This window comes from Heliangelus exortis, chromosome Z (genome assembly GCF_036169615.1).
Source record: "Heliangelus exortis chromosome Z, bHelExo1.hap1, whole genome shotgun sequence".
Lineage (NCBI taxonomy): Eukaryota > Metazoa > Chordata > Aves > Apodiformes > Trochilidae > Heliangelus > Heliangelus exortis.
In genome coordinates this window covers 66500031-66525550 of record NC_092454.1, presented here as the reverse complement: position 1 = coordinate 66525550, position 25520 = coordinate 66500031, and the positions used below count along the sequence as shown (strand labels likewise).

Below are 25520 nucleotides of genomic sequence, written 5' to 3'. Positions count from 1 at the left end.
AAAGTTACACACAGCACTTTTCAAAAAAGAGTATGTGGAATGTCTGCCACAGGGAATGGCTGAGGATTGGAAACCAAGAGCCCTTGCAAGGGTGCCTTCATTAAACCCCAGAAACGGAGGCCAGCATTTAGCAAGTTGAAGCAGTGATGGCTCAGTGAGTGCCTGCCTGAGGACAGAGACCCAAGAGCATGGAAAAAGGCACTCCACTGAGACTGACTATCTCTGTGTGGGTGCAAGACATGTGGACTTGTGAAGGAGAAGAAGACCTAAGCAGGACTTGAGGCTTCCTATCTCCCCTTTGCAGAAAGCAAGGGGAACAGCTTCAGCACCACCAGGACCAGAGGCTGTGGTGCCCAATGTAAATCTATGGGTCTTGGGCAAATGGAAGTGACCCACTCACCAGAGCTAAAATGTGAGGCATGATCACTGGTCTTAAGATAGCACTACTATTTTCTTACTTTTATCTGAAATACAGCTTCGAAACATAACCACTTAAAATCTTATACATTAGGAAGACATATATTCAGAACATGCTAAGGAAGAGAAAAAAATTTCCATGCAAATTCCGACATAATTTTGTTATATATATCTAAGGTATCTACTAGATCTCAGGTCAAACCAGCCTACAAGACTCAGGTCAGACAACAGGCAGACAAACATCAGATGTCTAATTTGAACTGCAATGTTTACAGATTTGCATTAAGCCCAGAAGCGCTGCACTGCAAAATCAGATTAAGTTGAAACCACTGTAAACAATTCCAATAATGCATTCTATCATAGTACACACATTAAAATCTAATTTATTTTAAATACTGTATTTAATTCCCTATAAAATCTTAGATAAAAATTTAAAATTTATTACCTGCAGTAGTCTCCTTGTTTAGCCACCTGGGCCAATGAGAACAGACAGTCGATAGTTGCTAGGTGACCAATCGCTTTAGACACAGGGTGATAATGTTTACTGAAATGGCTGTTCCAAAACAGGGAAAAATAAGAGGGGGGAGGGGAAAAAAAAATTACACAGACACAAATGTACTGTCAAAATATACCCCATGCTTCTCACAGGGCTCCTACGGTCTTTAAATTACTCTGAATTCAAGTCTCCCAACAGTGTATTAACTTACAATACTAGGACATAATCTTAATCAAGACAGACTTCATGCTCCTGTTCTACCAGTGAATTATTTTTAAGCACAAAAAGGCAAGCAAAATGGAATTTATTAGACGGCATATAGAGGGTTTCCAGTTGATCCCTGCTGCCTAAATAAGGCCTAAAAAAAATAAATACCACCATTTATCATAGTGGCAACTGAATCCCAAATGCCAATTCATTACAACCACAAGCTACAATCAAAAAAAATAATAATAATTTGAGAAGTGTCTGAACATAGGAGTTATTTACAATTTCAATAAAAAATGTTATCTCCAGCAGAACTCATTCAAGAACTCATTTTCCAGTTGTGGTATTGCTCTCCCCAGTAGAACAGTAACGTTACCAAGATAACAGTATTGTCAGTGGAGTTCATTGTCTTAGTCCTAAAGAAATTCTTATTTTTTTTTACCATCTGGTCTCAAAGATGCAACATGGAATACGAAAACAGTATGGGAAAAAATATAATAACTAAATAAAACAGATGAATAGCTGAACACATGGGGAAGAAGAGCACTTTCCTACACGGAGGTCTTGTTATATGCTGCTATCATGTAACTATTGAAAACATATTATATACGTTTTCAGTATATAACTATTGAAACATGTAAGTATTGAAAACAGCTAAGTGAACATGAAAAGCAGCAGATCTAAGTTAGGTCTACTTAAGTTTACATGGCTAGTATAGTGACAAAAGTATTTAACAGAACTATTTTTATAGTACTGCAAATGCAATGTTTTCCTATTTTCTACCAAATATGCAGAATTGCTAGGTTCATGCTAGGAGACAAACCCTGGCATCAGTTATGTCCAGTGAAACAGCTTCAGGAAGAAGTTATTACAGAGGGGAAAAAGCACACTTAAGAGAGCCAATTATCACAGCATGCCATGAGGAATTATTTTAGTAGGTCTGTAATTCATGGAAGTAAAAATATAACTTATAACCAGACACCTGCAATATCAAAGGCATTCAGACATTTGAGAAATATTTTTTAAACTCCCATTTTAAACATCTTTTGGCTAAACAGTCAACCAACTTCATTTAAATTAGAGAAGAGCAGAGTTAGACTGGATGTTAGGAAAAAGTTCTTCATCATGAGGGTGGTGGAAAAATGGAACAGGTTGCCCAAGGAGGCAGACAAAGCCTCATCCTTGGACATACTCAAGGTGAAGCTTGATGAGGCTCTGAGCAACCTGATCTACATTAGGGTGTCTCTGCTTGCTGCAGGGGTGTTGGACTAGAGGTCCCTTCCAAGCCAGACTATTCTATGGTTCAAAACTCTGATCTGAGACAAACAGATTTCCATGCAAGTTGTGAGAAAATCCAATTAGTTGTTAGAAATCCAATTATTTTCTAACACAGAGACTCATAGTCAGTCACAGGGTTAGCATACAGAATACAGAGCTATAGAGAATCATACTCACCCAAGCAGCTGCCAAAGCACCCTGAACATTCCTAACTCAAAAACTGTACATAAAGCTGCAATTTGACTTATTTTATTATTTTTAGTAATGGCACACTTAACAGTGAAGACATACTCTATTTCAATTTATATTAAAATTTAATTTAGTCAGCTTGGATAATAAATTCTTTTTTCATCTTGCTTACATTTTACTTCAATAGTATAGCTACTAGATCCAGGTTCACTCATTTAGTCTGTTGTACTTCCAGGTTCTTAATGCTGTGATATTAGTTTCACATTTTCAGAGCTACTTTATATATGTAATAGCATATTTTCAGAAGAATTTTAAAATCTAGAGACTTCATTGCTTGTCTCTGTATGGTCTTGCCCCCAAATGATTTAATATTTTAATTTACTATTAATAAAGTTGTTGTTAGCAAAATACTGAATTATCCACTGGGTTTTTTTTTAGATAAACATCTTTCTTTTTCTGTCATTACAGCAAAAATTAAATAAACAAAACAAAATTATAAAAACTGACTCTACTTTGTAAACTCACTCTAAAAAATTTAGCCATTCAGCACTGCAGTCAAGGACTAGCTGCTCCCGGAGCTGATTCAGATGTCTGTAATTTTCTATAATAAAAGGAGAGTGGAAACGGCTGACAGCTTTTGTGCTGGAAGACAGAGAAAAGCCAAATAGGAAATCAAGGTTACTAAGCTAACAGTTACACCATTTACGTGCAAAATTGGACCAATTTTTTTTACTCTTATGAGTGTTGAAAATGTATGTTAAAAAAATATTCATGTATTGTACCAAACTCTGTTGATTCCACTGATCTTAATTGTGAATAAAGTGACCGGTTACTGCACTGCATCTCATTCAAAAAACGCTGTGAAAGAACATTTCAAAATGTGGTGTTTACCACTAAAATTCATGTATTTCACAAAATTCTGTTCAGCAATACACAGCACAAATGGGTGACTCTTCTGTGACTGACTGCATATACTATATACTTCAAAAAGAGTATTTTGCTTTCAAGAGGAAAATTTACTGAAAAATATGAAAAAGCTTAGTAAAAACAAGACTATCTTGCCTGGGTAAGAGCCTCCATTAGGGAAACTTGGCTTTTATTTATGCATTTTCATTAGGGATTTATTTTGGCACTCCCAGTCATTCTTTTACAAAATCCAGATTAGCTGTAATTTGTTCTTCATCATCTTAATTCTTTCTAATCTGTGCACTTTTAATACTGAATTCTTGCATAGTGAATAGAATATCACTGGAGATTTCATCTTCATTATGCATATTTGTGGTGGGAGATGTCTGTGCTCACACATTGTAACCTTAAGGTACTCAACCTCTTCAAATAATAAAGTAAATTACTGAAAAGAAAAAAAAAAAAGAAACAGCAACTAGATTCATTCCATTTCAGTTTCACTTACTGGAAAAAAGTATCCCAAAGTATTATCTATTTATGCCTAAAGTATGCATATACTATGCCCTGCTAACCCAGGGCAAAGTAAAAAATCAAGCAAAGCTTGTCTGCATAAATAGTAAAATTGCATTTTAAAGAAGCCAGGTTAACTGAGATGCACAGATTTGCTGTATCTACCTTTACCTTTCAGAATAAATAAGACCAAAAATGTTATGAAAGATTCATATTTGCAAACTACAGGCACAACTAAATCAAGACCATAATTTTGATACCAGTACATATACTTTGAAAGATTAAACAAGTAATACAGTGCACTAAGGATCTATCATGAAAAGGATCTATCATGAAAATACAAGCCTTTTAAGACCTCCAGTTTTTTGGGTTTGGTTTTTTTAAACAAAACTTATTATGGCAATAAGTTATCATAATATTTTTGGTTAGATGGTTTTCAGTTTAAGAAAAGAACCACAGATAAACACAAGAAGCAATGAGACTATGAACATGATCAATTGCAGCAGTGAAATACCCTTTTTACTTATATATTACAACAGCAATTTCAAGGACATTATACATACCTGCTAATCATAACCCAATCAGATGGTACAGATGATTTATGGGAATTCTTGACCTCTATCATAAACTAAAACAAACAAATGTAGTTTTAAACATCATGGGAATTTAGGAATACTATAATAATAACTTATCAAGAAATCTGCATGCATCACAGAAAAACCATATTCAGCCTGAAGAGCCTGAGCAGACCAAAAGCTAATGTTATTTTTCTCCTCACAAGTGACAGTTATGACACACACACACTTTTTTTTTTTGCAGAAAGAGCAACTTCTAATCTCATCTGTTACTGTGCTCTACCATCTTGTTGCCCCACCTCTGCACTTCTATTCCTCCATCTACTAACGTGAGCTCTTCACCTCCCCCTTACCAGGCCAAAACCAGACTAAAAGCTAGTGAGTCTTGCTTACCTGATCTTGACAAGGTCTTGTAGAGAATTCAGCATTTAGATGGACTCTACATACTAATACCAACTGTACTGAGGCTACTCCTTATCAGCAAGATGTGCCCTCATGCCTAAGGATCAGTGATTGATACTGAGCCACAGTTACCTACAAGATTTCACAGACAAGAGCTCAAAATCTCAAATGCTACCTCTGTATCTGCTTCAAGTTTGTAACAAGTTGGAGTCAGAAGGGAAGAAACAGGGAAGAAACCAACAGTAATAGCAAGAGTCTCAGTGTAGTGGATTTTACACAATGTATTTATTGCAGTATTTTATAGGATTTATGTCAATTATCTTTATAACACTAGCTTACAGTCCTAGATGTGAAAGAACTGAGGCCTTGCCAAATAAAAGAATTCAGCTAGAAAATTAATTTCTAGGAAAGAATAGACTAACCCAGAATCTGATTATCTCTATGAAAATCACAAGACTCTGAGAAAGCTTTTTCATTACAGTTAGTATGATTTTGATTAAACTTTCCACACCTCCCCAGAACAGACAGCAAGCACCTTCAAGGACAAACAAGAAAAATAATCCTAACACAAGCACAAGACATTAGTAAGGACATAGTGCACTAGTTCTTAATTTACCTAAGACATCTTGAAGATATTTGGCAATGGAGAAATTCTTAAACTGCATAATATCCACAAGACAGAAAGACTAAAAATGGTTTGAAGCAGAGATCTGCAAAGATTTAAAACTGAGCCAACTGCGCTGCCACCAGTGGCACTGTTGATGTGCTGGTATTACCATTTTTCTGAAGTTAATCTCAAAGCAATTAAAGACACTGTGTTTACAAAGAGATGACAGAAGGTAACACCAAGTTTGTGTCTATCCTGGATCACTAACTGAGCTCCAGACAGCATAAATTAAAGCACCCAGTTCAATTGGCTGGTTTGTTTGTGTGGTGAGAGAAACAAGCAAAGAGGTCGCAATCTTTTTCCAAACAATAAAAGCATTTGCTTTTCATCCTTTAATTCTTAGCCTTATTAGATAAATAAGTGCAGTACTAAATAAACTGGACCCAAAGCACTGCTTATACCATGCTGGCAGAAAGCATTTGCCAGATACAGCAATTTCTCCCTAAATCCTGCCTGAAAGAAACAGCAATGCTATAGCTATCTGGACATCTTTCTGTCCTGTTTAATGCACATTATGGAAACAAAAGATTACCTGGGTGTAACCTTGTACTATGGAAAAGGTATGTGTCAACTGGATCTTCATCAGAACTCTAACAGAAACTTAACAATTGTAAGTTAATTCAGTTTGAATGAAAATCAGACCAGGTAGTCATAATCATAGGTTTGGGGGTCGCTTTGGTTTTGGTTTTGTTTGTTTTTTTGTTTGGTGTGTTTTTGCTTTCTCTTTCCAAGGCTTGTTCCTTGAACAGTTATTCACAGTGAGGAGACATACAGAAAAGGTTTCCTGGTAGATTCTCTCTCTTCCGGAACTATCGAATAAGTGTTTGCATACTACATCTATTAAAATACTAAAATGACATAAGAAAAAATGTCATGCACAGATCTGAGAGAGAAATAGCTCACCTCAAAGCGACTCTTGTTATGCCCAGGCCCTGCCCTTCCCATACAATTTCTTTTCCATTCCTTCCATTTAGTGTCTTTCCTTTTGTCACTGAGCATCTTCTCTAACCTTTCCTCTACTGCCTCTTTTGAGGTCTCTGAAACACCTGTATCAGATGTAATTACATAATGGACATCAGTAACCTCTGCAGCTCTTCTCTTGAATTTACTAAGATAGATCTCTTTGTGTGCAATGGTTTCTGGGCCATCCTCTGCTATAAAGGCCTTCTCATTTAAATGTGTGTGTAGTGACTGGTGGCTCTGAAAAACTCTCCTCTCCAGTTTGCATCTCACTACATCCTCAGATGCTCTCCTTTGATCAATTCTCTCCTCCACACACAGGATATCATCCACCTCTTAAACCAGCCTCTCTGAGAGAAACCTTTCAAATCCTGGCTGCTCTCACACAATACTCAAGTACACTCTTCCACATTTCCTCTTAGACTTCAGCATCCATGCTGATAGCTGACTCAATGCTATCCATGTTTCCTTTTCTCAAATTTACCATAAAAAAAAAAAAAAAAAAAAGATTCACCTGAGGTATTTATTAAATGCTGCACTCTCTAATTCATCTGTTTTCACATTCTCACAGCATTGCCTGTCTCTGTCTCCTGGGTCTTTCTTGGCTTTCTAGGTCCTTGATGCGACAGTGGGCTGCTTCCAGTCCCTTCCCTCCCTGTCCTCAGGTTCATCTCTTTTACTCCCAATCCCTACTCAGTTTCCTAACTCCTTTCTCTTTCCAATTTTCTGTGGAGTTTTCCCCAGCCTTCCTAGTCTCAGTTCTTAAAGGACAATGCTGCACAGTGCTATCTCACTGCTCCTTTAAGTTCACCCACAAATCTGGCACAATCTGTCATCTCTTTCTTTTTGCACTGAACTTCTCTGTTTTCTGGAGCACGGCCTGCCCACACTTGCACAGCATCTAGGAAAAAAAAGCTCCAATCCACAACCATGATTTTTAAGATTTAAAATAATGTTATCATTCTTTTGTACTGTTCCTCTTCCCTCCAATCTTTCAAATTACAGGATTAATCAGTACTGACAAATCATTTCACCATTCTTCAAATTAACCTAATGCTTTGCTTCCTGGTTCTCTGAGAATATTTCAGCAGTTAATAGCCACATAATTAACCTTGGAAGTATGCCAGTGTCTTTACATATACAGAAAAGCAAAGCACTACTAAAGCAAACCCAACTGCACTAATGTGTTTTTGTTATTTACATCACTAAAGGAACTGACTTAACCAAAAAAAAAGTGACACTGTCACAAAGCTGTTCTCCAAAGCTGTACAAAAGATTATATAGAAATGACCTTATAAAGCATCATAACAAACGAAAAGATTTCTAGTTAAATCTAACTTTCAAGCTATTTTCTAGACAAGTAAGGGTATATAATAGATCATACATACAATAGTCATACATAATAGATACCATATTACCTCGTGACCAGAAACTGTAACATACTCTGCAGAAGGATTCTTAATCTGCTTACGAATGACCAGCAGATGCAGTTGGATTTTAGAAAGCACATCCAGGATCTCTTCCTTTTTCTTTCTGATGACAGGGAAGTCTGTGAGATCCTTGAACAACTGTGTTTTATCTCCAGTCCTATCCATAAGAAGTGTAAGAAAAAATAATGTTAAAACCAAACATATATTCCCTGATTCCAAGAGCTGTGTCTGTATTTTTATCTGTTAGTCTCATTTTTTTTTAACAGTCCCTTTATTCCCCAGAAATAAAGCTTTTATGTTAATTTGTTATTGTACAGCATATTTAGCCAAAACTACATTCACACTACAGAAACAATGCACTTTGTATACAAACTCTAAGAGGCTACACCAAGATACCCCCACGCCCAATGCATTCAAATCCAGTCTATTCCTCTTCCTTTCTACTCCCATTATGCTCATTCTTCTATACCAAACCCTGCTGACTTGGGTTTCTTGCCATCTCTAAATGTGCATCCTGCAGCTTTCTGTCAGTTCTTCCACCATCAAGCAAAGCAAAAAAAGAAATTACCAGAAAGATCATTCCCTTCTGTCTCAATTTGTAATTGTGGAACGCAATTGCTGCCCAAACCTGGAGCACCCCCAGTGCCAACAACTTCTTTACCACGATGAAGTGTGAAGCTCTATTTAATTTCTGCATAATATGAACAAAGACTTTTGGCACATTTAGAATTTGGACAAATTCGGGCAGACCTTAATGAAGATTGCAAAGAAAAATCCCTCCCACAAAGCCTTCATCAAAGCAGAATGTCATCAGTTGTTTTTCAGAATAACTCCTGCCTTTTCTTAAAAAAAGATTAACCTGAGTATTTTTTAATAAATGCTCAGCAATACTTTTTTCTATTCTCGTTGTCACAGAATGAAAGAATTGTTTCACCTGTACTACCTGAGCTCAAGACTGAAACCTGAAAAAGACAATGCCATTCAAATGTTTAAAATTGGGAAGACCAACAAGCTATTGAAAATATGACTGTCATAAAAATTAACAAAAATTTAACTTATCCTAATAAGTATCAGGCAAACAATAAAAAGTAGTGCAACCAGCTCTAAGTTAATTGGAATCTACATTTGCATTTTAGAGCAAGTATAAAACTGCACCGGTTAATTACATAATTACCATGAAATCTAATATTTGGAGACCAAGTAATTAGCAAACTGAAAGTAATAAAACACAGAAGTAATAAAAAGTCTAATATTCTACCTATTCCAATGTCCCTTTGCTTTGGGAAAGAAATTCCCCTTGCTTCCCTTTGCTTGGGAAAGAAATTACAACTAGAGCCACTGGCCAGACAAGTAACACAAAGATGGGTTTTGATTTTACATTAAATGGATTATATAGTCATTATACAAGTGACAGTAAAAATGCCGTTTTAAAATACAATACTAATTTTTAGAAATTATTTTGTGCTTATTCAACCTGTTTCTATGGGAATGAAATGGAAAATGATCACTAGTAGCCAGCACCTGAATGTGAAGACCATCACTGCTATGTGATGCCTATCAAAAATTTAAAAGTTGACAGATTAAAAAGAAAAAGATAAAACCCAAAATCTTGAACTTCCCCGGAGGGATACTTTTGAAAAACTATACAGGGTTTCATTCCCCATAACAAAAGTAACATATGACATAGTATAGCAAGTGTTTCTACCTTTCCCAACTCTAAATTTATATACCTTGCATATGTCCCTAATTCAGAAGTAAATCAAGCTCTGGGCTTTAATTCTTAAGTTTCTTTAATTTTAAATCTCATCTGGATAAAGACAACTGAAATTTTAAAAATAATTGGATGTTTATTTTTATTGCGTTTAGAGAGTAAATGATCAAGATATGGTGCCCCAACGTAACTACACATTAACTTATATCCTTCATCAAAGAATTTCTAGATATACCACAGTCAAACACATCTCATAATATTACACATAAGGAAATGTTCAAAGTTAAATGAAAATTGCTTGTAGCAAGGACTTTGATTTGGGTGACACTCATTTTGTGTTCAGAATGTCCTCTCAACATGCTGTGTCAAGAATAACTACACTGAAAGGAGGTCAAAAACCTGCAAAAGCAAGTGCTCAGAAAGCCTGGCCATGAAAGCCATTCTGTCTCAGTGCCTAGCACCATGACAGAACATCTTTTATAAGATTTTATACTGCTTTTTTTCTGAAAGAAAGTGACTTTACTGGTCACAAGGTATTACTCCTAAAACCTGTCACCTGAGACGTTTTTACACATCCTTCCCTTACTGAATTCATGCTCTTACTTTATTATTCTGCATCTTACACCTCCTGCTTTCTTCTTCTAATGGTTAAAACTAGGATATAGGGCTAACAAGGGAGGTAGCAGTTCTTCAGAATGATCAGTAAAAAACTTTATTTAAAATCACTCTGCCTTAAAATGCATATTCAGTGCAAGTTAGCATCTTCATAATTTTTCTACCATTTTTTTCTTGGACCAACAACAGACAAAACTAAGCCAAAATGGGGAGATACCCTCCTTACTTTCACCCTACCTCTTAGTTATTCTTTCTAGGGAGTGCATCAACAGGGTATCAACCCTAGAAATGTTCTGAGGGGATACAAATCACATGGACTATGTAGAATATTCAGAGCTATTAAACTTAATGTTTTCTGTCATCCATGAGATCTACTCAAAGGTTTGATGAATTTTCACAAAAACAGTAAACAGCATATTCCTGACTGCAGATCAGCCACTGTGATAAAGCTCAAGTTTCTTTTCAAAAGGAATAGCTTCTCTGTTTATAAAAATAATTTAAAAGGTTTTGTTCAACAAAATAACACAGGCAAACATTCTTTGCTCTAAATTAACTCCCCAAAACAGACGAAAAGCTTTCAAAAAATTATCCAGCCTAAGGCAAGTACACACTCTGCAAAATCCTTGCTCACTTACTTCACTTAAAAAAAAACAACCTGTAGAAATCACAACCTTTGCTGTAACTATAAGCAACCTGTACATATATTAATATAAAACAAAAATATACAGCCAAGGTGTAGCAAAACAAGACACATAATTCACAGAACTGAATACACTTAGTCAGAAAGCCTACGAGGCACAGAAGATGCATCTGTTTACTTACTTAGCTGCTTCTTCATTAAGGATCTTTAAATAATGTTTCACTGGGGACAGAAGTTCTGGGATTTCCAACAGTGCACTTTTCAGTAGATGAGTTTTCACATGAGAATGTATGACTGGAACAAGAGCTTGAATTTCCAAGTCCAGACGAGATAGGGTGCTTACTATCAAGAAAAACTCTTGGGTTGAGCACTGAGAAGGGAAGGAATGTCTAAATCATTACAATGATTAAATTAAATTAAATCATTAAATATTACAGGGTTTTTTGCATTTTGAAACTGAGACAAAATGCCGACTGTAACAAAACTGAACACTTTTATCACATTCACAAGGTTAACACTTGATTAATAAATGATTTTTTTTTTTACTATTGTCCTTAGGAACCAGTCAAGAGCTGATTATTCCTGTCACTGGATGGAGATATGTAGCACATATGCAGTAGAGAAATAGCAGAAAAATGAGCAAGTAGTGGAAGCAGAAAAAAAGCAGGTTGAGGGATATCATGAGTCCCACAACTTGTCCATATGGGTTTCTGCATTTATGTGAATTTCCAGGCTATTTTGGCATTAGGTGCTTAGGAAAGACATGATCAAGCAAAGAGAGGGTAACTATGGAAAAACACACACTGGGGAAAAAAAAAAAACAAACCATCAAAACCAAAACCAAACACTACCAGAAAAAAACTGCAAAAAAAACCCCAACCAACCAAAAAGAAAAAAAAATAGCCAGCCAGAAAGAGAAAACTTGTGTTTGCAGCCATTGCCACCTTCATGCTCTGGCTGGTTACTCCCAGGTCTATGGGACGAGAAGACAGAACACACTAACCCAGTCTTTGTTTTTCAAAGACTGCAGCTTAACTGAAGAGCTTCTTAACTGAAGAGTCATGAAAGAGATTTTTCTGTCTTTCAGGCAGCTAGCCTAGATATCACTAGGGAATCTCCCAGATTGGAGTCAGTAGCACAGATGACTTTCAGAGCTAGTTTCATGATATGTACTGTGTCAAGCAGCTCCTCACCAGAAGCAGAGACTTGTAAAAGAGAAACCAATCTCTCTTTCCTTTTTTTTCCCATTAACGTTACCTCTGATGCCTCTGATTCTTAAATATTTTACTGTTAGATCCTAGACACTCCTCAGCCTCAGCATGGTCTGTTATGTTTAGCTCATTTCCAAGAATAAGTGGTCAGGGTCAGGACTGCAAACAGTTAAGAACTCTAACAAAACAATCTACCTCCTGCCACACTCCTCATCTCCCCCCAGTCAGTCATCCCACTCAGTGCTCAGTTACCTAAGGTACTCATACCCCTCCTATATATTTGCATACCAAATGGACACCTGGTCCTATGAGATACTTGATGCCTTCAAACCCAGATGAATTCAGTGGCATTCCTGAATATTTTCATTTCAGAAGTTTCAAAAAAAGTCCATAAATCATTATGCTAACATTTTTTCATATTTTACTACTCTGAAGAAACATTTCTTCTTCATCTTTCTGAGCTTCTCCCATGGATCAACTGGCAACACTGAAAAAAACAGCTAATTTTCTCACTTGAGGATGCAAGGAAGTGGATAGGATATACTGAATGCTTCTATTATAATATTCTTTGTATGCCACATTTGCTGCATCCTTCTCTCCCTACATACTTTCTCTCTCCTATGCAGGCAACATACAGTCTAGAATTTAATTGCTGGTCAGTATTTTGTGGTGATCAGCACAAGACTGACTACAGAATATGTAGGCATCAGTGAATCACTGTTTCATAAAACATATCTACATTTTTATTTTGTGATCCCTTCTCCCCATAGGTCAACTTTTGCTTCTGTTTCCTTCCCACATCCTTATGCAAGAACTAAGACAACTCTCTCATCTATTACACTATAGTTATTTCTCACAACTGTACCAAAACATGGAAGCAAATACTAACAGAAATGTGAGGATGGAAGGGAACATTCCTCTTCCTCCTCATATATGTAAAACCTAAAGTAAGTTTGCTTTGTAATGCCTACTACCCAGTTCTGAAGACCACCTGAATGCAACCATCTGAAAAATACAAAAAATAAGTTAAGATAAGCTCCAGCTACAGTCTTAGCCCTCTTCTCATTAAATACATGTCACTACTGTGTGACATGCAGAGTACATGTGTCCATGCAGAATAAGCACAGAATAAGTATAAGCCTACAGCCTTGGCAATCTACTACAGACACTGGAATTTTTAAGTGACTGGCAATAATTTAAAAAATAATTTACACAGTTAACAGCTTGGTTCACTGATTTGCTCTATCAGAAAGTCAATATTAAACCAAAATCCAACAATAATTGCCAGCCATTTAAAAGGTATTCAGTCATGAGCACATAAATGTAATTGCAGTAGCCATAAAGTCAGTATCTGTCAGCTAATCTCCAGCTAACCTGAAGCATGACTTTGTGCTGAAGAACTGAACTTGTCATACCAAAACAGGCAAGGTTTGTAGATACTTGATTAAAGGAACATGCAATTCAGCCATGGTATTTTGTGACATTCAGGAAGTCTACAGAGGTTAGATTCTCAGTGTTTCTGGAAAACTTAATTTCACCTTTGTGTCAGATACCTGAAAATTAGGGATAGAAAAGCCCCATTAAGTGGTTTCCCTGCAAACAAGTTTTTCTATAAGAATATTTTTTGTTTGCTCCCGGGTGCTTATATTCCAAGAAACTATGTTCCTACCACTTCATTTCAGAAGATAATCCATGAAACAGTAAGTATCATCATGTAATAGTTTCATCTGATAGCATAAATTTCCCTTCCATTACATTAATTCCAGTAACTCTAGTTTTACTTTTTTGTATTACACTAATTCAACTCCCTTTTTTTTTTTTTTTTTTTTTGTAAACACCTTTCAATTATCTCTAAAACCTTCTGTTCTCCTTTAATCATAAATTTAGTCAAACTATAATCTTTTCATCTTCCTTCATAGACAATTCATTATTCAATCTCAGGAAGATTTTAATTCTCCCCTGCACTTCCTGCAACTTATCAACATCTTTCTAATAATCTGAAATTTATCCTATTCATGCCCTGACAGCAAAATAAAAGAAAATAATCAAGCAGTAATTCTGTCAATAGCATTTGAATTCAAAGCACACAGAGAAGGTCTGAAAAACTAAACAAATGATACATCCAAGCTTACACTCAAAGTAAAATACATAATATGACTGAGTACGTCAGTCATCTGACGCATCAGCCTTGATGGAGATAAAGAATAAAAATCTGCAAGACTTCCCTTGACTACAAAATGTACTCAGGGAGGCAAAGGCTGAAGCCCTGCCACAAAATTACAAAGTAGGTTCCTGGCAGAAAGAAGTGATTCATAGAACAGTGTCCAGAAAAGAAAAATGAGCAAATATGTACGGTAAGAAATACATAAGTTGAGCAGGTGGTGTTTGTTTGGTTTGCTGTTAAATTACTGTTTAAAAAAAAGAAACCAAATAGAGACTTAATTAATTCCCTATCTATATGAGAGTGAGATGGGGAAAAGATTTTGAGCATAGGTAAGAACACCTGTTGAAGGTGTCCTGCAACAGAGTTGGTGAGGCTGGTGAAGGTGATGCTTCAATAAGGGCAGGAAGCAGTGGCACTTATGAAAGAGTCAGTAGGGAAAAAAAAGAAAACACAAGCTTGGTGGACTACAAAAGACACAATAAACAATCCTGAACCTTATAATGAGAATCCTCATAAGATGGCTTACTGCACATGCTGAAGCTTCTCACAGCAGCTCTGATGGCCTACACACTGGAATAATCATCTAGTAAGTTAAAACCTATTTGATTCTACTGTGAACTACAGTCTACAGTACCTTTGGAGAATGGGAAATTCAGAGAGATTTACTGGAAATAACTTTGTTAAACACAACATTCCCAAAAAGAAGGGTGAGCATACCCCTTTTGTGCTTATACAAAGTATTACTGTTTCCTCTGGCTTGGTTTCATTAACACTGTGGGACTTTGCATCTAAATTTTGATGGTTCTGTTGCAGAAATTATTTACTAATTAAACAAATAATTTGGAACAGACACACAAAAATATCTCCAGTTAGTTTGGCTTCATTAAAGTGGGACTGATTTCATTTATTTCATAGGTAACTTTAAAAAAAGGTATATAAATTTCTTATAAGTTAGGAGCTTTTAAAACAGAGTAAGAATGGTTTACATAAAGCAGGATTACTTGCATTCACAGGCTTACTCATTGACATTTTTTTAAGTCTAACTTTGAAATGCTGTCAGAGATAGCTACAGCTTCTCTGGCACCTGATAAATAACCTCAGAGTTTACAGTGATGCCGAACAATAGTTTCAACCATCAGCTTATCAAAATGTACTGGAAATACTATGGCTGCCACTGTGAAGAATGTACAAAAGATGCACAGCAGTATGCCAGGTCTAACAGCCTTTTAACAACACTGAAAGCAATTTCAGCTTTGTTTGCATTAGTGACATCGTTTCCAACAGATCTAAAAGGCAGCCACAGAGACCCCCAGCTGACAGCCACTGACTATGCCAAGTTAAAAGGATTTCAAATCTATAACATAGGAGATGCAGCATACATTTATCACTCCTTTCAAACAGTAATAACTGCCTTTTAGTTTAGTAAGCATACTATTTTGGCTTAGGAAAAATGAGGTATTTAATTTTAAGGTTACTATGCCCCCTTTTCCCCACTATTTATATTAATCATCTTAACAGGAAATAATTTGCTCAAATCAGCACTTAGCATTGCAAATCTAAAAATATCTGTGATGCAAATTCTTTATAAGTTTAAAAGTATACTATACCCAAGATGTGCATACTTTTATCAGAGAATAAAAACTGTAAAAAATAAAAATATGTTATCTGAAGTCAACAGTACATCAAACTATAGGGAGAATTTATTTAAACATTCTACACAAACAGTAACTAATTTCCTAAGCATATATAAAAGGCATAGAGCTCAGAATCAGAAACACAACATTTTTCTCTGAGTCCTCTGAAAAATCTTCAATGAAGTACCAAACATACCTCACAAAGAAAGCCACATTTTCATCGTTATTCTGGTTGATAAGCTTATGTAACAGATTTTAAACAACTAGCACTGAGCTGAGCAGCACCCTTCTCCTCTGAGGAGTCTGAGCAAGAGAGTGAAGCATCCACTTGAAAACTGCATGGGAAATCCCACCAGGACACTGCAGACACCAAAGGAGCAAATATCCCCTTTGTAGCAGCCTTAGCCTGGTAAGCAGGCACCAAGTTTTGAAGACCAATTCAGAACTGAACGGGTTTCCTCAACTGCAGCTAATTGCAGTAACTCCTAATGGGGAACAGCCTATGGATGAAGTTGGGAACAGAACTGCAATGACATTTTACTGCAAACTCTGGCAAGGTTTGACTACTGAGTTCACTCTTTGTATAGGAGTTGAGTCAAAACAGCTTCACTTTAATGTGTTCTGTAAATTCAGTGACTATTTGTTATCATGATTCCTGTCAACTTTTGGTGATTTCCACTTTAGTCAAAACATGTTTATTGAGCAAAGGGTACAAATAAGATAAACATTTACAGAACAAACCTGTATAAATATTTATCTTCTGAAACACACTGTCTGAAAACAGCAAGCAGCATCAGGATGGCCCTGTAGGACATATTTCTAGAAGGACTGAGGGCATGTTTACACTCTACTGGTTTTCAGACCTTCTCAAGCACAGGTCTTTGACTGCTCTCTTGCCATTCTGTACACTCCAAAGCGAAACTAAGCAGTCATCAGTTCAAATGAGACCAAAAAGTAGGGTCCTGCCATTCATATTTCCCACTGTCATGAGGTGCAGATAACAAAAAAGAAACGGCCTGAATTTTGCTCTGTTATTTTGCGGGTGTCTGAGCCAACGCCTCTTTTCAGTTCACCTCCAGCAATCCTTCTCTTGCCATGAAGGCACAAAGAAGCCATTCTGATGTTGACAGTGTTTGTGCCTGGCAAGATGTCAGGTTCTAGAGATGCAGGAACTGAGAAGAACAACCAGTACTTGTATTAATTCCACTCTCCACAGCAATAGTAACATCGGTCTTGTCTCTTTAACCCTTCCCATACTACTTTTCCAGGCTGGGAGCAAACTTGGAACTGGTAATACAACGTCCAAGGCAATACCTAACTCCCACTACTAGAGTTCTGTTAATTCTAAATTGTTCATACCTAGGTGCAGATCAGCAATGGTTTTTTCCTGGTTTCAGGTAATGGGAGCTTGTGAAGAGTTCAGCTAAAATCTGCCACTTTTAATGTAGAAATCATTAAAAGACTTACGAAAAATAATTTTTTAAAAAAGAACTATCATAAGGATGCTTTGGTTTGCAAAGTCAGTTCCAAACCACAGCATTTTTTTCCCCTAGGTTTTGGGAGTTTTCTGTCTCCTCTTAGAGGTTACTGGTGCAAAGTACCTTGTACAATAAAAGCTCCACAGTGGCCCATCTGAATGAAAACTGTTTGGAATGACAGAGAGAAGCCAATCACCTCTGTATACTTCAGAGGTTTTCCTTTGCAAAAAGCACTTGACCAAATACTGGTGTCTAAAGGGCCTGAAAGGATAAAATATTTGTCATATTCACCTGCAGCTGACTGAACTAACAAGCTGGTGTTACAGCACAGTCCTTTAGTCAAGACATCAAAGTGTTCTACTCACAGACCCTCAGTGAGAATGAAATTGCAGAATGAAATTTTCAGCACATGGGAGATGGACATCTGGAACTAGCAGAACTGGAAAGGCTCCTAGTGGGAACTGAAATGGTACTGTTTACTGACTATTTGAAAAAAAAATACTCATAGGAATCAGCTAAACTATATTCTTGAATATGTATCTGCCCTGCAAGATCCCTTCTTCAGCCTCCACATTCACTGTCTGTCTAGATGGCAGAATCTGTTTCCCAGAGTCTGCCTCTGATTCTTTATTCAAATCAGATTATCTTCCAGAGACATGGTCATCTCCTCAAAGCCCTGAAGACATTCAGTGCTCTGGGCATCCTCCACAGAGTTCTGCAATGGATGACAAACAAGATTTTTACCAAGGGAAGCTAATCCATCAAAGGAAAAGTGTGTGCTTGTATCTTTCCTTCTTAAGTATTCTGCTGGAGCAGTTCTCTCTTGCAACTTCTTTCCAACATCTGATTCACTAAATGCATATCTTCATACTACAGTGGCTGTTGTTAAGAGAAACTACATTGTCCCCTCATTCATAAAACCACACTAAAAAGCAGGGCCTCTGAATGGTTCCACCTAAAGCAGCCCTATAACAGGAAGGGACACCTAAGAAGCAGATACAGAAAAGTACAAAAAAAAAAAAAAAAAAAAAAAGGTAGCAGTGGAGAGGATTGCCAGGATCTTGTGAAAAACACATCTACCCCTATACCCCTACAAACTTTACTACCTAACTCTCAATGTGAAATTAGTTAAACCATTAAAAACTGAATTATCTTTGTTATTTTTAAAGAACAATTGTAGCATGTGGATAGAGTACTATTCAGAGGATAGGAAGTTGGTGCATACTTCCTTGTTACATAACCTTCGCTACTGATGGGCTGGACCTCTGTACCCATTCAGTGAAATACTCAATATTTCTGTGCTCCTAACACTACATACATAAGGGCTTTAAAATTGCAGCATAACTGGGTTTCAGATTTTCAGAGAAAGGAAATCTTTGTTCTGTACCATCCAAAGAAATTACAGCTTCGGTCTCTTTCCACCCACCTATTCCTTTATCTTAAACAAACTGTCAAAACCTCTAAATATAACTATGAAGTAAAAGAACATGAAGTACTGCACAGGTGCTATTAGCACATTAATCTGCTTCAACTAAGAATTGTCAGTGTCTCATTACAAGTAATTCTTATTAAAATATGCAAGTGAGATCCAAATTACACAATTTATAAACAAGTTAACATTCATTTGAACAGCCAAATGGTTTCAGTTGCAAGTGTTATTTTGGATAAGCACACAAAATGCAATGTTATGTCACTGAATTCAGCCACAAAATCATGGGTATCACAGATGCTTTTCTTGTTAGCATTAGCAATACAATGTATGTATTCTAAAACCCTACTCAGACATCTCTTCTATTAGCATATCAATGATAGCAAATACAGGAATACTCTAACATAAGGCAAAAACAATTTTTATAAACTTGCATCCCTTCATTATGCTGGCCTCATTCTTGCTAAAGAAGAAAATGGTTTTAAACAAACATGCAAAAACTATGGAAGTACATTAAGACAGAATTACTCCAAATAGCAAACAGTAAATTAGGGTAATTATGAGTATACCTTTTTGTGAAAAACACTGCAGAGGCCTCTCTCTATATCTGGCAGCTTACAAAGAAGATTTTGAATCTGACCAAACACACTGGATTCTGACAGTAGAATTTCAGATACAGCATCAAGCCGGGCGTTTATTTCACTGTAAAAGAATAGTCACAAGATCAATAAATAAAACTCGAGTTTCTCTGAGAGGAAGGCATATAGCTAGTGATCTTTTTTATTTACTTTCATTTGACTTTGTTGAGGTTTTTTTTTAAACTTTGGTTAAGGCACATTCTCATGAGTACTTAAGTAAAAGAATTACAAAATGTGGAGGATCTTGGGCTTTAATTTAAAATGCAGGCAAGATCCTAGATATAAGCTCATTATCCCATCAGTATGCTCAAAACAACCAAACACACATTTCAGTGCCCAGGTTTTCATGGTCTTCTAGTGCTACAAATTCTGAGCAACACTGGATCCTGAATATCAAACCCTAAACTTACAGACAAGTACCTGCAGGAAGGGCAGAGGAAGTTTACATTTGAACTCTCTGTAACAAACATTTGTCCAACAGGGTATAAATACTGGTTGCCATTTTGCCTCCCTGCTTTTGATCCAGACCAGCAATTAGTAATTACATGAATCAGAACCATATTAGGATTTTGGCTTCCTTTTTTTTCTAAAACCTGTAAAATTTATCTCCATATTTCACGACTTAAGGCAATCAGTGAAGAAACACTTTTTATGTGTTAAGAGGCAGTTCTACAGTTATTTACACCTTCCTTGCAATCATATTCTACAAAGCCAATGTCAGAAAAGGGCTTTAAAATGGACAACCTCCTGTCAAGGCTCACCTCAATTTACACTCCTGCTAATGGCACTGCTACAGCTTCCAATATATCCACAAATTGGCTGTAGATTGCAGAGCTAAGGTAAACTCCATTTTTGCTTTTTGTACAACCACATTGCCTCAATACTGCTCTCTCAGGAAAAGACTGAGAGGTACATGGGTGCATCCAAAACACACAAGTTAGGAATTTATCTTTGGGAGCAAATGAACTAAAGCATTTTTAGTGAATGCAAGTCCAATGAAAGAGAGTGGAAGGTGGTGAGCCCACTGTAACACTGCAGTGCAAGAGATGTGTCAAAGCTGAGCAGTATGACTCCTCTCGATGCTGCTCCTCCATATCCAGACTTTATCTCAGATGTAACTGTATGCACTACAAAATAGAGCAACCAGGCAAAAGCTGTGCTCAGATTTGCTGAGATTTCCCAACCAGAACATCTGCTGCAGACCATATGCCTCCCTAGAGACCCCACTGATGTGCTGCTGGGCACACTGCTGGTACCAGCACACAGGAAAGCTCTAGTCAGCATTCAGAAAGTTTCTGGCAGGGAAGGCTGAATCTGAAACACTACGTCCTGAGACATCCCAGTGACTTTTTTAAAAGATCCTTGTGTTTTCTACCAGAATGACATCTAAGCCTTATCACAACATTCCCTTCCCGAGACAAGAAATTTCAAAAATCCCCATGCTGCTGTGAGTAAGTCTGTCCACCCTTGCAGGGTAAGAAGAAAGCAGTGTTTTGATAGCAATACTTAGCATGCCAGCCAAGTGTGTGCCAGGCAAAAACAGCCCAACACACATCTCTTCTCATGAACAAGAGAGATAGTTAGAGCTCAGCCAGCACAGAGGAATAAAAAGGATGCAATTAAAATGTAAGACTCTGGGGAAGAATGCCTGCCTTGCTCATGCCTCTCCTTGCACAAGTGCCATGTCACTTTCCACTGCAGCTGCTAACAACTGTTAATAAGGAAACCAACAGAACTGTGGAGCTCCACAGGTTGCAGAGGTTACAACAGATTGGCAGTCAGAGGTCTCTGGCCCTGAAGACAGCTAAATATTACAGTCTTTGAAACTTACAACACAGTATGTGAAAGTGAGAACTTCATGACTGGATGAGCACTTGGATACAGATAAACCTAACAGCATTTAAGTACCAGGACTTTTCAGTGACATACTGCTTTATACTGAAACAGCAAAACCATCCCTTCCCCTGCCATGAATGACACATGTTCTTTCCCAGAGCAGCCTTGCTGTGCAACACCAGGGCACTGCCCCTCGTGCCACCATCTACCCAGAGCACTCTTCCACAGTCACTGTAGGAATTGCTCTCTGCTGTCATCTTGTGAATCCCCTGTTGCCCCTGAAGTGGACAACAGACTCTCTGATCATACCACAAGACCTAAAATATTCCACTGTCCTAAAGGACTGCTGTTTTATTTTTTTTTTCACAGCCCTGAGGAAAGCAGAAATGTAAGACTTCATAGACCCTGCTTAACAGCCCTATTGCAGGACACAAGAATACCTTCCTCTTCCTCACCCCCACTCCGCTCCTCCAGCAATGCCAAAGACACAAAATTACACATTTCTGTCACTCCCGGGGCTGGCAGGCAATCTGCAAGCAACAGTAGCAGGGAGCAGGTACTGTCAGACCTACGATGGCTTTTTTCAGCACAGAACACATTTGAGCTCTAAATCCAATCCTTAAGAGGCACAAGCACGTAGCTGGTGTAGACTGGCAGGGTTACTAAATGTTATGCAACCAAATAACCAAAGAGCAAGCTGTTGGCATCCACAGAGCACATTCAAGACAGCAGAGATTTAAGCTTTGAACATCAATTAGTGAGGCACTCTAAACTACAGATGGATAATGGAAAGGAAATTAAGAACTGTTAATATCAGCGACAAAGTAATAAAACACCCCAAGTACGCAGCTTTGAAGCTAGAAAATGGTTACAGTGAAATTCATCAGCCACAATTGCATTTTCATGGAGAATTATTTAATTTACTTGAGACACTGGAACACTCTGCTTGCCAGAGTACTGAACTGTTAAATTATAAACACAGGTACCCTAAAAAAGAAAACAATCTGTATTTATACTATAAAAATCATGTGTAAGAAGCAGGATTGTGTTCCAGAAGACTGACAATTTAAATATCACAATTGTATCTATATGGCCAACTGAAAACAAACAGTAATATGTAAAATATATGTAGATATTAAAAAATCTCCTCCCTTCAAAGCTTAAGCTGCACTTTAATAACCCTCACATATGGCTATGTTACTGCAGCTCCAGTAATCTAAAACTAAGCATCCACAGAGTTTTTCTCCTTTAATCCCACAAATAAGAAAGAGTCAGGAAAACACCATCCAGTATTAAATGACCCATTTTTTCCACCTGTAAACATAACGTACTGGGATTCCTATTTCAAAAACCAGAAAGTACAGTGAATAACTATGAAAACCTACACATGTAGCAGGAAGCAAGGCAAGAGAAAAGAAATTATAGAAAATAGCCAGAGGTGTAATTTCAAAGTGTAGTTTTAAACTTTAAATATTTATACTTAAAATAAAAAAATATTTTGTTGAGCCCAAATACATTATACTATACATCTGTTAAACCACCTCAAAAGACACTTGTTCTGCACTGCACAGTTATTCAATATATTTGATGTACAGTTCCAAACTGCATGATCTGGAGAAAATTTCCATCACTAGAAAAAAAATTTGAACCTAGCATTATACAAAGAAACACAACAACTAATGCTAAGAAACTGTCTCTCATTTTATGAACTGGCTACTACTTAATTCTCCAGGTGCAATAGCCTGTTCTTCTACATCTGTATAAATTGTGTCAACAATCCGAGATCTATCCAATTTTCCAAGCAATCTGCTGTGAAATAATGTAACCTAAGTCAGCTGACTAAAAGCAATCCCTTTGCTGCTACTGTATTCTCTAAGAACAGCATCATTAATACAACACTAAAATCACTTTGCAACATATTTAAACACAACAAAATCTAACTATTATTGTAGTAACTTTAAAAAACTTGAAATTAAAATAAATACTCCACTGTATTCTGTGGCCAGATAGGTGAGCTGTATAGAAAATTAAAATAGGGGAAATATTTGAATCCTGACCTAAATTATTTTGACAAAGCAGAGGCTGCAGACATGAATGCACTTGACTGAAGCAATTGCTGAACATCTTACTAATCTAATCACTGTTTTACTGTTTGCTAGTGTGCTAATATATCTGCTGCTCTCTTGTAAAGTGAAGCAAATCTAACATTTATAGATGTGATACCATCACATTTAAAGAAGCATGAAATTGATAACATAACTGCTATGTAAGAAGAGCAGAACGTTTTCAGTCATATAAGGTTTTGTTCTCATACAAGATAAATAAATACAAGTTTATGAGAAATCTCCTAACATGATAAATGCACAAGGTATGATATCATGGGAAGGACATAGCTCAAGTACAGTGAATAAATAAAATCTAAATTAATGTTACTGAATGTGTAAGGAGATCACAACAATATGTAAAACTTCCAGTCACATGGACTCCACACCTGAAAAAAAATATAATAAAGAGTATGAAACAACAAATGTTGCTTTCCCTGAACTACAGTGTCTAGATAAAAGATTACCAACCTCCTGCCTAACTACAGCATTTCAAAGAATGAAAATTTATTACTTAAACGTTAGGAAAATGCATGATACACATGGGTAGCAATTGTGACAGAGCAAGTCCCTGAACTGCAAATTGAGACTGGGAGAGTGTTCTGGGGAGATAACATTACCCAGCTCTCCTCACACCCTCCTGACACTGGCTACTTCCAAAGACCAGAGAAGGTAAATGCTTTTCTGAATTCTGTTGATTGGTATTTTGTCTCACACATTTTTCTTGATCTTTCTCCACAACACAGTTCACACAAAGACTTTATAGAAGTTGATCAAGCTAAAGGCCACATGGTTTTCTACTTTAGAACACCCTCCTGCATAAGCAGCAATTACTGCCATCAAAACTCAGTGCTATGGGAGAATTACCACTGTGTAACAAGCAAGCAGAGGACCAGTCTATCAATGGCTTTTTAACTTAAGTGGCTAAGTTAGAATCTGGCTAACTTCATGGCATAAATCTTGAACTGTTAAATTGTGCTGTGACTGCTGTAATTTTAAGCATTAGCAAGAATGGAAAAGTACAAACAAGTAGTTGTATGCTAATTACCATGGTGAAATTTAAATGAAACCTAAAACAAAATTTAAAAAAAAAAAAAAAATTAACATCCTTCTGGACCTGTTCACTTATTTTTCTATATGCAGAAGAAATGGAGTAATTTGGGTAATTTACTGTCAAAAGTCCTAATGTCTCATACGCCTCCAGAGTGGTCCAATCTTCCCCTAAATAAACAGGCAGCCATGAGAAGACAATATTCCTCCTGAATGCATCTCAAATACTTAACACCAATATAGAAGTACCATAAACTTTGTCATCACATCTGTTAAAAGAATGTATAAAATACACAAATGGTAATCAAGCACTTTTGTTTATTTTCACACACAATACATTTCAGCTATTTGAGCCAAAAAGGGGAACCATTAGCTGCTTTAGCCAACAAGAATAAATGCCTGATTACTACATTTGTAAGGAGTTAGACACAGCATTTGATGCTAGCAAAACACAGCTAGCAAAAATGAATGAATACATGTGATGATGATTCAGTTTTTTTCTTGATTACATCAATTTTGAGATCTCAGGCATATGCTGTAACCTGCATTTGTGCATTTTATATTGGTGCTGATGCTATAAAAACTTTATTTTGAAGAGGAAAATTTAGTACATGAAATTCTACTGTAGGATGGATGGATTTTATTCCTAAACCAGTGCTGCATAAGAAGCTTCTGATTCTACTCTGGATGATGATGGTATCAAAAGGCAACCAGATTACCTTTGAATTAAGATTTGTTTCTTCACAGACTTTTAGGTAGGTTGTTTCTTACAGCACATATCTCATACTTATGGCACCATGGACAAAGTCAAACTTTAAATACCTTTAGGACTGTACTGTGTGTATTGAAGTAATAAAACAGTACTCAATGCATTGAAAGTGAGAGGATTTAGAACAAGCTGGTTTTATATAAGGAAAGACATGCCATTGCCAACATCACTATAAAGAAACCCTCTTCTTCCCAGTTGTAAAGTAC

General features: G+C 36.8%; 1 protein-coding gene across 2 annotated transcripts in view; it reads right to left on the bottom strand.

Moving 5' to 3' along the window:
• Positions 1–25520, bottom strand: part of MSH3 (mutS homolog 3) — a 109298-nt gene that overhangs the window by 36516 nt on the left and 47262 nt on the right. For both annotated transcript variants that reach the window (XM_071731343.1, XM_071731342.1), the window contains 6 exons: positions 19489–19621; positions 11186–11373; positions 8026–8194; positions 4567–4631; positions 3113–3229; positions 863–970 (listed from right to left, as the gene is read on the bottom strand). In XM_071731343.1, coding sequence (XP_071587444.1) covers positions 863–970; positions 3113–3229; positions 4567–4631; positions 8026–8194; positions 11186–11373; positions 19489–19621 — 780 coding nt within the window. The remainder of the gene's footprint in view (positions 1–862; positions 971–3112; positions 3230–4566; positions 4632–8025; positions 8195–11185; positions 11374–19488; positions 19622–25520) is intronic.